We start from the raw sequence: 13,819 nt of genomic DNA, 5'->3' as shown, positions 1-13,819 counted from the left end.
TCGAAGAAAATTCGCGGAATTTCGAGTATCCCGGTAGATGTCGGCCAACTATGCGTTTCATAAATCGTTCCATAATTTACCGAAGATTGCGCCACGTTCTACGCCCGAGATTTCTCATATCTCTGTCAAATGTGGCCCCCATTTTAAATTTATAATACGCGGGCAAACGTAGAAATTTGATTAAAGAAAAGAGGAAAAAGAAAAAGAAGGACAATGCGTCAGAGATTGTTAATAGAAAAGAAGGGAAAAGACGATAAAATTATGATAAAAATCTGTGGCGCGACGACAATCTAATCGTTGTCGAGTTATTTTATTCAGCTTTACGAACGAATAATTTTTTTGAGATATATATATATATATATATAATTTATCCAACAGTTTCGAGGGATAACAGACGCGTTTCTGAATATTCCCGGCGAAGGGGAAAAGTATCCCCTTTTTAAAAAATTAAATTCAAAGCTTACACCGCGGCACACAATGTGCACCACGTTGCGTCACGTTCCTCGACCTCCTAATTTCTCATTCGTTTAAATGGACTGGAAGCACGCTTGTTTCGCCCTCGACGGTCCGTTCGCCACCGCACGGGCAAAAAGATCCCAAAACGTTGAATTAATGATACAAAATGTGCATATTCGCCTGTCTCCTCGCCGCTGAAACCTTCCGTTCGCTGCTTTTACATTACGTTAAAGAATTATATTTTATGAAGGGTTGTTGGGTAATTATAGAAAATTAGAAATATAATTATTGGAAATTTCGAATACTTTATATACGTAGAAGAAAGAATTAATTTGAATAAATTTACGCGCGGGTTGTTTATATATAAATGCCGTGTAATCCCGACCTGTAACAATTGGATATTTTTTAACGAATTAGTCGGCGAATCTTTTTTTCATGGGGATCTATAGTGTTTGGCATCACGTGCCAGCTAACGAGAGCCTCGTTAGTTACTAACGAATTGTTTGGGTACAATCCAAACTTCCAAAACGTGCTCTCCATTTGTTTAATATTCGAATTGGTGATGATTCAATTTAAATGACTTACGCAGCACGGCAGTAAATTATTTGCGCTGCGTCGAAAAATCGATGAATCGAAAAAAATTTTATGTAACAAAAATATTAAAAAATTCTTCTCGAGTTAGAATGCGAGAATGTATTAATAAACGCAACAAAGATTTCCTATTATCGCGTGGAAATTCGACGCCAGGGAATAAACGATAAAATTAATCGAAGCCTCTCTTTGACTCGCGAAACACTGGATTTATGCACCGAGCATGATGTACCTTTTTGTCGTAAAGTCGACTTTAAAGACGCTAACAGGATCGTGCACTAAGGCTTCTAGATCTTTAGATCACCTAAAGGTCTTTGTACCGTGTCCAAGTGTTCCAGTGATAAATTCTTCTTAGACTCATGAATGTTCCCTCATCGATTTATGCTTGATGGAAGTTTTTTTTCTTCGAAACGTTCTTTTCTTCGTCATCTTCCTCTTCCTCTTCTTCTTCCTCTTCTTCTTCTTCTTCTTCTTTTTAATTGTTGCGAACGAAGAATGACGACAGTTATGTAAAATATTTTGCGCAGTATGGGAAACAGATGGTACATAATTGTGACAAACAATTATCCATTGTTTTTTTTACGTCGTAAAAAAGAAGATACCAGACTTTGTGAAATGGCGAGAAATCGAAAAAGTTCTTTAAATATCGGCGAAGCGTCCACTTCCTTTTCCTTATCTTCAAAGGATTTGCATATTTTTCAATAAGATAATCAAATGGGTTTTTAAAGTAAATAATATTTACGAGCGAAGAATTGTAACTGAAATATAAACATGTGCATGGATGATTGATTAACATTATTTAACATTATTTAAGATTAAATGTCGAAGGAAAGAGGAATTCAAATATATATGAAAAGAAAGATTCAATATATAATATAATATATTATCGTGCAAATAAATTATTTCAGATTATCGGATTGATTTTTTAATTATTTTATCTCTTATCAATTTTTCCTCGAAGTAGATAAACGTTGCGTTCATTACATCAAATGATAGAGCGGAATACTTCGATTGAACGTACACGTTAATTTTATAAAGCTTGTACTTTATTTATTCTAATGTAGAAATGATTTCACTAACAACGTAGTATCGTCACGTATCGCTTTAAATAGTTTAACGTTTGAAAGTTTGTTATTGGATATAAAAATGTTTTAGAATTAGATATAATAAATAAATAAATAAATAAATAAATAAATAAATAAATAAATAATATTTCGGTATCATGTAAAATTGTTACGTTCGAGATTAGTCAAAACGTGAAAATTTTTCTTTTCCTAAGCAACGATGACACTTTTGTAAATTTAATCGCAAATGCAATGATTCAGAATTTTCTGTTATCGAAAATATGATATCTGATCGACGATAACACAATTAAATTAAAATTATCGAGTTAGAATTACACATACACGAATATGTATTAGTAAACAGATACTTATTACATTGCATCGTACAATAATTATTTCCAATTTTTCCATAAATCGATAATTAAAGATACCACGTGCGATGATGAAAGGAAGACAAATAAAAATTCAAGCAAAAATTCGAATAAAAGAACGATTTAAAGAACAAATAATCCTTCTTATTTTCATTGCATCATAATTCAGACAGAATATTTATGAATATAATATATAGTATAATATATAGTGTAAAATCCAATAATCTATGGATAACGAATACAGATAAACAACGAAACGTATCGTCGAAATAAATTTTTTTTGTTCTTATACAGTCTTAAAATTTTATTCGTTTTATCGACGCGTTAAATTTAACATAAAACAGAGATTTATTAGAAACGCATCGTTACGTAAGAAGATTACGTAACGTCGATCGTCAGTCGAATCCTCTTATCTTTAAAATTGATGCGACTATGCTATTTTTTACAGAGACGGTATAACGTTAAACAAAGAACGAATATAAAAATTTAAAACGATTACTTTTTCACGATAGGTGATCGCATTAAATTATAATTATTTCATCGTGAATAACGTTGAACGCGTCGAGATTGTCCGTTATTACGAATTCGTTCAATTCAAATTTATTCATTATATTTACGATTGCAAAATCAACGTAACGAGCTATCGGTCGTGTTACTATCGAGAATACCAGCGCGACTATAAATCAAGCGAGTAATCGTCTTTAACGTTCGTTCGTTCGTTATTTTATTTTCGTTTCAAACGCAATTCTAATCTAAAAAAAAAAAAAAACTTAACGTAATAATCCCCCTCCCTCTCCCAAAAAAGAGAAAGAAAAAAAGCGATCGTCCTCGTCTCTGACGAAAATCGAAAACAAAACAAAACAAAACAAAACAAAACAAAAGAAAAAAAAACAAAAATCGGAATTTTATTCGAAATTTCGAGTTCACTCGTGAAAAATCGATAAGGAATCAAGTTCTAAATGCGAGCAATGCAGCCGGACAGCCCCACTACACTCCCTCCTCCCCCACTAGCGGAACACGCTATCGATTAACAGCGGGTGGCGGGGGTCCCCTGACCTTGACACGGAATGCTTTTTTTCAACCGACTCTCACGCTCGCGGGAGGAATAACACGTAGCACTCCCGCCCTGTTCTTCCGCGAAAAATTCATACGAACGTTCTCCGCATTCCGTCCGACGCACACCCTTACAGAGTGTACACGTCCAACCGGTTCACGCTGAAATTGCCCATCGCGTAAGGGCTGTACGCGTTGGTTCTCACGAGATGGAAGCCCCTTCTCCTCGTGTCCACCTTGTCGCCCGCGAGGACGGCCGGATACCTAGGGGGGCACAGGCCGAGCAGGTACAAAGCGAATCCCCCGCATTGCCATCCCCAGAAACCGACATCCGTGTTTATCGACTCGGCGAAGTACATGACGGATCTGTGGTGGTCGCACTCGAACGGCCTCCACCCCTCCCAGCACCCCGGCTGATTGATACCCCCGTTCATGTAGAAGTCTATGTGCCCGCTCATCTCCACCTTGCCCTGGATGAACGCGTTCGTGTGGAACACGTCGACGAAGTGGGCGTCGGACGCGTCCAGCTTGTCCCGTTTGTCCACTGTGACGAACAACGGCATGGCCGGGTCCAGGCCCGTGATCCTCGACATCTTGTAAGGGCTGAGGGCGTTGGCGGCGAACGCGGGCACGTGCGCCCCCAGGCTGAACCCGATCACGTGCACGTCCACCGCCCCCTCGTCCCTCAGCCTCTCCACCAGCTGGGCCAGACAATCGCCCACGTGGGGCACGTTTTGCACAGCGATCGGGTAGCAAGGGGCCGTCGCCAACCGATGCCAATCCACGGCTATCACGTTGTAATCGTACCTCTTCAAGTACTCGTCCCTCACGTCGACCAGATAAGACAGCTCCATGTCCGAGTCGTAGCCGTGCACCACGATCTTGGTCGGGTTCGACCCATTGAAATTCGTCCGTCTCAAGTTCGACCCGCTCCCGTCCACCGATATCCGTTGCCACGTTTTCGGATTCCTCTTCGTGTACAGGAAGAACGTCACTTCCTTGTCGGGGCACGTCTGATTCGTGTTCACCAGGCAAGGGCCTATGAAGTAATCCTTGCCCTGCTCCAACGTGTTGCCGATCGCCAGCGGTCGCGATTCGCCGCTGGGGGGGATGATCGAGGCGGAGGACGAGGAAACGGCGAGAAGAAGCGCGAGAGCGAGAAGGAAGCGGCCCACCGCTTTCCCGCGCGCGGCCATGTCGATCGTTGGCGGCTACCCTCCACCGGCACCAGAGAGCAGTCCACGGGGCTGATTACGCTCGACTGCCGCCACGAAACTAGCGTCGTCCGCGACGAGGGAAACTCGTGCCTCGATCCGCGCCGCGTACCACCGCCTTCTGCACGAGCACTCCCGACTCCCCGAAGAGGGGCAGACGCGGCTCGTCTCATTACCACGCGACGATCGATGCACGCGCCACCTTCGCCTCGATCGCTCGTCTCGGCTAAGGTCGAGCCAATCCAACTACTACTACTACTACTACTACTACAACTACTACTACTGGTATTACTGTTACTACGTTTCCCGTATTCCGTGCAGGTGTTTCCAGTATTTCCCTTTTTCCCTCCCTTCCCCTTTTTCTTGGAGGTTTGGAGTCGGTCGATTTGCGCCGAATCGATCGATGGCGGGGAGGAGGAGGAGGAGGCACCGTCTGTGCCGAAACGGGATCGGTAACGGTGTAGGAACGGAGAGGAAGATTGGGTAAATCGAGAGTGTGTCGATAACGTCGTGTTCCCCGCGCACGCGTTCGACGCGGAAAGCGGGGCGCGGAAATCGATGATGACACGCTCGCGCGTGATTTTCGCGGATGAGATATCGTGGTGGAATTGCCTCGAATTGTCGTGTGGGAATTCGCCGGGATTAGATAACCACGATCGATTTCCTTCGATTTTATCTTCCTTCCTTCTCTTTCTTTTTTTTCTTTCCAATTCGAAGATCGAGAAGGAAATGGAAGAGGAGGAAAAGTGATATGCGGTATGCATTTAACAAATTTATTATTTCGCGCGAGATAAACGATGTTTGATACGAGATATATAAGAAGAAGTCGTACATCGTTCGTTCGCGATGAAAAATCGTGCGTTTTTTTAATCGACGAAAGAAATATAAAGTCGTTAGAATAGCGCTAATTGCTTCGTCGAAAACAGTGTATTTATATTTGATATCGAAGTAGTCACTAATTACGACGTCGACGTAAGAGGAAGTTAGCACGCCGTTCGAGGCAATTTTTTAATGTCATTGAGGCTAGTCACGCGAACGTATGTTCCAATGCGAGTATCAAGGACACAGACTTCGATTCATGCTTTAAACTTTCATCGTCGTTTCGTTACTCAAAGTTCCCTTTGATTCGATTTATGATATAAATTCCTCGTTACAATTTCTAAGAATTATTTGAAAAAAATTGATTTTCCTAGTTTCATTTAACTTGCGTTAAAGTTTGACGTCGTTCTTTATGAAATTTAATATTTATTAACGCGGCTTACAAGTATTAGCAAAGATTTATTCACCGAGTTTGCGAGAAATTTAAATTGCCCCCCCCCCTCCCCCCTATCTATTGTAATATTTCCATGAATATCGAGCAGCAAACTTAAAAAAAAGAGAGAGAGAGAGAAAAAAAAAGCACTTGTGCAACGCATTATTTGAGAAATCGTCCGACGCGTTCGTTTCGAAATATACGAGGCTCGCAGCTGCGCCATTTCTGTACAAACTTCGTGTACAGGTAAAAAAAATTTATCGACAAACGATTAATAAAGGAGTAATGAAGGAACAATAGTGGCGGAGATATCGAAAATCCGACACGAGTGTTCTCAGGTCGGAGAAAGATGACTGGAATATTTGTTTCGGAAGTGGCCGTGAAAGTGGACGCGCGTTTCCGCCGCCACAAGGTGAAACTTTCGCTTAGTATTCTCCTCGTAGGCTTTACTTTCGAGAGGAGCGTACCGCCGTGAATGCGAATCACGGCCAAAAAACACTTTTACATTCGTTTCGTTTCGAGAGAACCGCCTACTGCTGTCCCAATTACGCGCTCCCCCCCTCCCCTCGCCATCGATTATCGATCCAGAACACCATCGATACCCTCGATTCTCAATGGATTGCTGAGATTGGAGAGAAAAAGAATTGAGAAATAACGGGAAATGGGATCAATTTTTGCGACGAAAGGGACCACCGATGGGAGATTCGCGTATTCGAATCTGTGCGACGAAACGTTTTGCAATTTTGCGAAGATTAAAAAAAAAAAGAAAAAGAAATGGATATATATATATATACGAATATAGACGTTTGATTGAAATTCATGGATCGGTATCCGCGTTCTAAATCCATTGAAAAAGAGCAGTAATGAATGCACCTTTGAGAAACGGTTGCTCGAATTTCGCAGAGGAGAACGTTTATGCAACGTGAATGCGTTATGCAACGTGGAAGTAACGGGTACAATGCTTTTTTCCGATATTAAAACAGTGACCTCGAAAAGAGTTAGCTTGTTAAAAATACGGGGATAGAGATATCCTGCTTGGAAAAGCAAGCTTGTTATCATATCTGAAAAAATAATCAATCGTTGAAAAATAAATGGAGGAGGAGGCAAAGGAAAAAAATTGAACGAAAATAAAACGAAAGTAAAACTGATGAAATTCCAAATTTCTATATTTTTGTATATATATTTTTACGCGAGGGGAAATTTTATTTTATTTTATTTTATTTTATTTTATTTTATTTTATTTCGTTTCGTTCTATCCTACGATGTTGCACACAATATCACAAAGGAAAACATAATCTCGTTTTCTTTGGCACAATCACAAATTCAGATATTAGCAGATATACCGAGTAACATTGCTATTTTGGAATTCTCTCTACGGAAATCGTTCTGGCGCAACACTGGCGTAATTACCACTCAGGATCAATGCGCTTTCCGTTGAAAATTCCGCCAGGATATACGTGGTTTTAGATAAATAAAATATTAAATAGGCAATTAACCCTTAGGCCAAGCCTCCACCACCTCGTTATTTTCGATAATGCAATCGGTGGATGAAAGGATTTTCGAATAAATTTTGTACATTATTCCATTCGCAATACTCAACGCTGGTAACTTTAAATTTCGTTATGATTTTACTCCAAGACTCGATAAATTAAATCGTTAAAGGAATAATAATAATAATAGATCTATGATCCATCTGCTTAGAACAAGGAGTCCAGCATCGCTTGTCAACCTTGTCGCTTCTCTTTTCCTCTTGCCTGTTAGCCAGCCTTCCACCTATTTTTCCAGCCACGTTGCAACAACCTTAGGCAACGTTGTTGCTAGTCACTTCCTCTCTCTTCGAGAAAAGTTTCGAGACTAAGTTGAATTTACTTTTGACTTAAATCGACGGTTTTTCCTTTCCGACGTTTTGGACAACAATTTCTTTAACAACTTTTCTCGGATGCACAGCGAAATAATTCTACTTGTTTCTAGAAGTTCTATTTCTTTATCATACGAAAAATGTACGACGAAAATGGATTAATTAAAATAATCTTTCGACAATATCAATTTAGAAATTTTCATGTATCGAACGTGTCATGCATTATCTCGTTTTCGTTTATATAAAATTAGAAGAGGAGCGATATAAATTTCACCTTTTTCAGCGATCATCGTTAATCATTTAGGGATTAGCTTTTAGTCACTTTTCTGTTTATTTCGTATTCGTCGACTCGTTTGTACTCTTGTTTAAAAGCCATATATAATCAGATTTTCTAACTTTACTGCACAAATTACGTGCACTGCATATTAATTACGTATAATTTTACACGAGATGACGAGGGAGCGAGAGAATCGAGCTTTCCACCAATTATTCGTACGAAGAGAGGAAACAAAACAGTGGCGCAAAATTTCTGTTAAATCTTCGCAATTTCTTCAACGCGACAATTTAAAATGAAACGCATTCTTATGACTTCTTATTTTTTGTTTCGATAATTATTTTAAATTTCCAGCAATAAAGACATTTCAACAGAAACAAAATTCAGTGTATTTGAATAGTTGATAGGTTCTCTACTGCCACGCGTAGCAATAGTGGTATAGTAAATCGAATCGCAGGACCACGTCAAGTGGAATCAGACGCGTTGATCAGACACGAGGAAGCGGGCCGCGTCAAACAGGAAAGGTAATCAAATAACGCGTTATTGGGTATGACGATAAAATTAAATACGAATTGAATCTCGCCCTCTCGCCAATAACGTTATTCGGGGAACAAATACGCCGCTACTGCTGCCTCTCCTCGACAAACAACAATACCGATCCGTTGATTAAATCGAGCGTCAAACGAGAAGTCGATACATCGTCCGTCTAATAAGAGGAAAATTATGCGTCGTTTCATCAACGTTCGTTGACACGTTGCATCCCTTATACGGGTGATTCGATAAATATTCTTTTCATTTCTTGTTTTCATTTCACAGCGGATAAATTATAAATAAATTAAATTTCGAGTGAGGATTCGAAGCTCGATGTCACGTATCGAACTTTGTAATCCAACTTATGATCTAGTTGGACGGATGGATGGAAAGCTTGGACAGTTGTCATACACCGTAGAATTTCACTCCAACTTGTCGCAGAGCACGATTAGAGCACGCTTAATAATTTCGCTTAATAAATTTATTATCGTTTCAATTTAACTTGTAATGTGACTCGTAATTTAAAATCACTTGTCGCGCATTGCATTCACTCGATTCAATTACGTCGAACTGGTATAGCAAATTATTATCTACGCACAAAAAAATCGAAAAGATTTTAAAGTCGAAATTTGAAGAATATAAGGACGATAAAGAATTACGTTTCAAGAATCTACAATTCTTCTATTTTCAAAGATTCAGCTTCTTCTCGTTTTCTATTATGTCAACAACGATTTCATTTTGATTCAAAAAATCAAAGAACAAAGGAAAATAAAAAATTTCGTTCCCTTTCCTCTTCAAAAGCAAAATCTTAAAATTTTCCAAAGACTATTTTCAAAGACATCTCCTCCATTATCTCGTCAACAACGATTTCTTCAATAAAAAATTTCATTTCTTTTCCTTTCGAAGACAAATCCTTACAATTTTCCTATTTTCAAGCACTCAACATCTCCTTCATTATCTCGTCAACAACGATTCCTTCAATTGAATAAAAAATTTCGCTTCATTTCCTTTCGAAGACAAATCCTTACAATTTTCAAAGACATAAATCTTCTTCATTATCTCGTCAAGTGACGATTCCTTCAATTCAACTGAAAAAGAAAAAATCAAAGAACGAAGAAAAATTTCGTTTCCTTTCCTCCCCTCAAAACAAAACCTTCGCAATTATCCTATATTTTCAAAGACTCGACATCTCCTCTTCTTCCATCAACGTCATCAACAATCTCTCTCAGCAACTACCCGTCTACCCTTCACCTATTTCCTCCATCGGACGGAGCCACGTCCCTCGTGCGAAATTTTACAAACGTCGACCGTGGTGAAACGAGCCGGCGGAATTCGAGATTCGAATGGCGAAATGGTACGAAACGGGAGGAAAGTGCGCGTGATCCCCGTCGAATAAAATGCGTTCACGGTTGAGCGACACGCTAGAACGCGACCGCACGCGAGAGGAGAGCGATCGTTGGGCGGAAACAATTGTCGGCCGAATGCGAAAAATCCTGGCTTGTTTCGTTGCCCCCGTACGCAACCGTGCAACCGTTCGTCCGTTATAAATCAAACCTCGTTGCCCGGTTATCGCGAAACGACCGCGAACAAATTGCGATGGAACGCTCTTTCTTTCACTCTCTCTCTCTCTCTTGTGAAGAAGAATTATCGAGCCATAGTTGAATGAAATTTAAGACGCGGAAGTAGATCAGATGGATTAGACGAGTGTAAAAGTGATGAAAATGGACGGATTCGTTCCCTCGATTCGGAAGAGGAATATTAGGAATTTTAAATGTTGTTTTGTCGATTTATCGTTCTTTTCCCCCCCAAAGTTGGGATATATTTTGCAGCGAAGAGCAGCGGAATCGCGCGTTTCCTCTTTGCGAGTCGAGAGATAATCGACGAGAAAGGAATGTTTTTGCTTTTTCCAATGTGGCGATTGTTTCGTATGCAGGAATTTTCACGTCGTTTGTCCGTACCTTTTGTTGGATATATTTTATACGAAGAGCGGTGCAAACAAACGTTCGTCTTCCATTTTCATAGGTATAATCGATGAGAAACGAAACAAGTAACGATGGAATTTTTACTTTTCGCACAAAATTAGATATATTATTTTACACTGTAAAATAACTTACACTTTAAATCGAACTGAAAACTCGACCGTTTAAATTTTTGAAAAAGATTTTACTATCCAAATAAACGAATGATATCTCATCACCACGAGTTTCCTAAAGTATCTCCCTCATTCCATTATAACTTCATATCATCGTGTTCTTCCTCTTCTATTCTCCACCTATATCTTCGAGGACACTCTCAACATCCCTCAAGAAAATAAAGAAGTCACCGATAACCGAGGAAACGTTAACAGATCCCGTGAGAAAAAAAGGTGAGGCCTTTTTATTAAGGTCAATCCTTTCCGAGTGAAATGTTTAATCAGTTTCAGAGACGATATCATTGATAGCGGGTATTTCGTAACGGCGACGAAAAATGTAGGTTAAGCTGAAAAACGGGGCTCGCTCCCCGAATTCAACGGGATCAAACGAGCGGCGAACAAACGGCTGATAAACAAACAAGAACGCGACCCGGTAACCCGGCCCATTACCCGCCCCGATTTACTCCAACTGCGAAAAGGACAACCGCACAATAGACACGGAATCGATCAGCCACCCCTTTTCCCCCAATTCCTCCACAATTCGTTTTAACGTGGAAATTTCGACAAACTTCCTCTTTCGAAAATCAACCCTTCCATTCTTCCATCCTCTTCCCTAAAATACCTCCCTCTTACAGCTTTCCAATTCACCCGAGTGAAGTAACAAAAAGAAAAGATCGAATCGAATCGAATCGAATCGAATCTTTTTTCCTTTTTCCCTCCCTCGCACAATACGCAACAATCGATTAAGAGACGTCGTGAAAAATGATCGATCTTTCCATCCCCCTCGGATTTACATTTACATTTACATTTCGAAAGTTGGAAGGTTTATTTACATTTTCCTCGCGTCACTCGACTTCGGCAGGTAGGGATGAAAAGGGAGGAAGAGGAAGGAAATACGCGAAGAAGGAGGGGAGATAAAATAATTTGAAATTCATATAAATAAATTTTTTAAATTTTAAAGTTAATGAACTTGAACAAGTATATATCTTGAAAATATATTATAGAAATTTAAATTTTCTATTAACTTATTAATTTAATATTAACTCTTTTATTAAATATAAATATATTATATATAATATAATTAATATTAACATTTCTGTTCAACATATATATATTAATTTATCAAATCGAATTCGAGGTAAAATTCCACGAATTCAAATAATTAAACAAATATGAAAAATATAAACTACAATAAATTTTAAAGATCAAAATTCAAATCCATAAAATATTACTGTTAAAATTATTCTTATAAATATAATATTTATATATTCAGATAAAAAAATCAATACAAACATTCCGAGGGTTGGGAAGGGTGTTCTGGCTGCAACAGTCCCGATTTAATGGAGCGCGGCGACTTGATAAGGTGGGAAAAAGGGGGAGAGAGGTATCGCAAGATTTATTAACGTCTCGCGATCCGAATAACGTCTCGGCCGCGTGAACAATCGGAGCTCTGGCCGGGGGTTGAATCATTCGCCGGACGGAAATTAAGGGAAAGAGGCCGACCGTCTTTCTAATCTCCGCCAAACCATTCCTTCGTTTCGCGCATCCCTTTTCTTCGATCACAGATCGATGTGTATTAGGTGTGCAAATAAGTTCTTTCCCTCCTCCCCTTTTTTTCTTTCCAAATTCAAGATTTTATTATATAAATATAAAATACACGAGATTACTCGATCGTTTCAATTCAGGATATGTCAATTCTTCTCGCGTCTCTCGGAAAAATCCTCGTTTTTCAAATTAAAATTTCCTGCTTTAAATCTTTGCTACCACTTTTTCCACGTTCCGTAAGATACAGAGTTTTCTTCCAGTGGCGCGCAAACCATTTCAGTAGCTTCGACAGTTGGAATGCAAAAAGTAAGCAGTGACGCTATATAGCTTGAAATTGTTGCATATATTGGAAACTCTCTGAGAGCCCGACTCTTCTCAAAAACAGAAGAACGCTCTTTCGTTGCGCCACGAACGATAAAGTAAAAGTAATTCGAATTCGGTCAGAAGTTATGATCCTGGAAGAAAAGGGGAAGGAACTTATTTGGACATATATTAATATATATATTGAGGATAGAAATATAGCAGGATCAATACTTGTTTGTTCTTTGTATAAAATATATAAATCCCCGATCGGGGCACATACACCACGTTCGTTTGTTTGAAGGCCTCTCTCCCTCTCATCATCATTGCCACATACGTGTACAAAAGTATATAATAATATAAGGACGCTTTCTTAATTCTTATTTATATGATATAACGTTATCATCTATCGTTTAAAGTCGTGGCAAAATTCGTATCCATGTTATCGATGACTTCTTTATTTTCTTGAGGGATGTTGAGAGTGTCCTCGAAGATACAGGTGGAGAAACGATAGAAGAAGAAGAACACGATGATATGAAGTTATAATGAGGGAGATACTTTAGGAAACTCGTGGTGATGAGATATCATTCGTTTATTTGCCTGGATAGAAACATCTTTTTCAAAGAGCGATCGAATTAAATTAACAAAGTATCGATTGTCAACTAGTTGTCTCTCGGTTATTACGAAGTTTAATTATATTTATCCAGTTTTCTTGCGCTATTTCTACCATTTCCGTGCTCTTTCACGGAATCCTACAAAAGAAAACTTTTAACAAGTTCCATCTATTTTCGAAGAAGTTTTTCTGCTGAAACCGAACGCGAACGATCGCCAACTAAAACAATGACAAAGAAACGAAACGTTGGTCTTCCATCCTTTTCCCTTTCCTTTTTTAATATTTCCACGCCAGAATGAAAAAGTTGGCCAACTTCTATCGCGAGTACTTCAACTTTCTCAAACGAACGAAGATGTAAAACTCCTTCCTACCTCCCTCTTCTTAAACTTTCCTCCTCTTAACGCACGAATATCGCGTAAACGATTGATAAAGAAGCCGAGAATTTCCTCGCGTATCGTTGTATCATCGCGATAATAATATTCCAAAAAATTTCCAACCGATCTAACCAACCGATATGTCGATCGATCGATCGATCGATCGTCGAGGAAAGGCAAGTCGGATTAAAA

At 39.2% G+C, this 13,819-nt stretch overlaps 1 protein-coding gene across 1 annotated transcript in view; it reads right to left on the bottom strand.

Moving 5' to 3' along the window:
* Nucleotides 1–2,479: 2,479 nt before the first annotated feature.
* LOC122715930 overlaps nt 2,480–13,819 on the bottom strand; it is a 188,745-nt gene continuing 177,405 nt past the window's right edge. The window contains exons 6-7 of the mRNA XM_043938527.1: nt 4,926–5,182; nt 2,480–4,746 (exon numbers count right to left, since the gene is read on the bottom strand). Of these exons, the coding sequence (XP_043794462.1) occupies nt 3,667–4,746; nt 4,926–5,182 (1,337 nt within the window). The 3' untranslated portion in view covers nt 2,480–3,666. The remainder of the gene's footprint in view (nt 4,747–4,925; nt 5,183–13,819) is intronic.

The sequence above is a fragment of the Apis laboriosa genome, unplaced genomic scaffold, assembly GCF_014066325.1.
Source record: "Apis laboriosa isolate Shangri-la unplaced genomic scaffold, ASM1406632v1 scaffold40_cov151, whole genome shotgun sequence".
Lineage (NCBI taxonomy): Eukaryota > Metazoa > Arthropoda > Insecta > Hymenoptera > Apidae > Apis > Apis laboriosa.
This window is presented reverse-complemented; position numbering and strand designations above follow the sequence as displayed.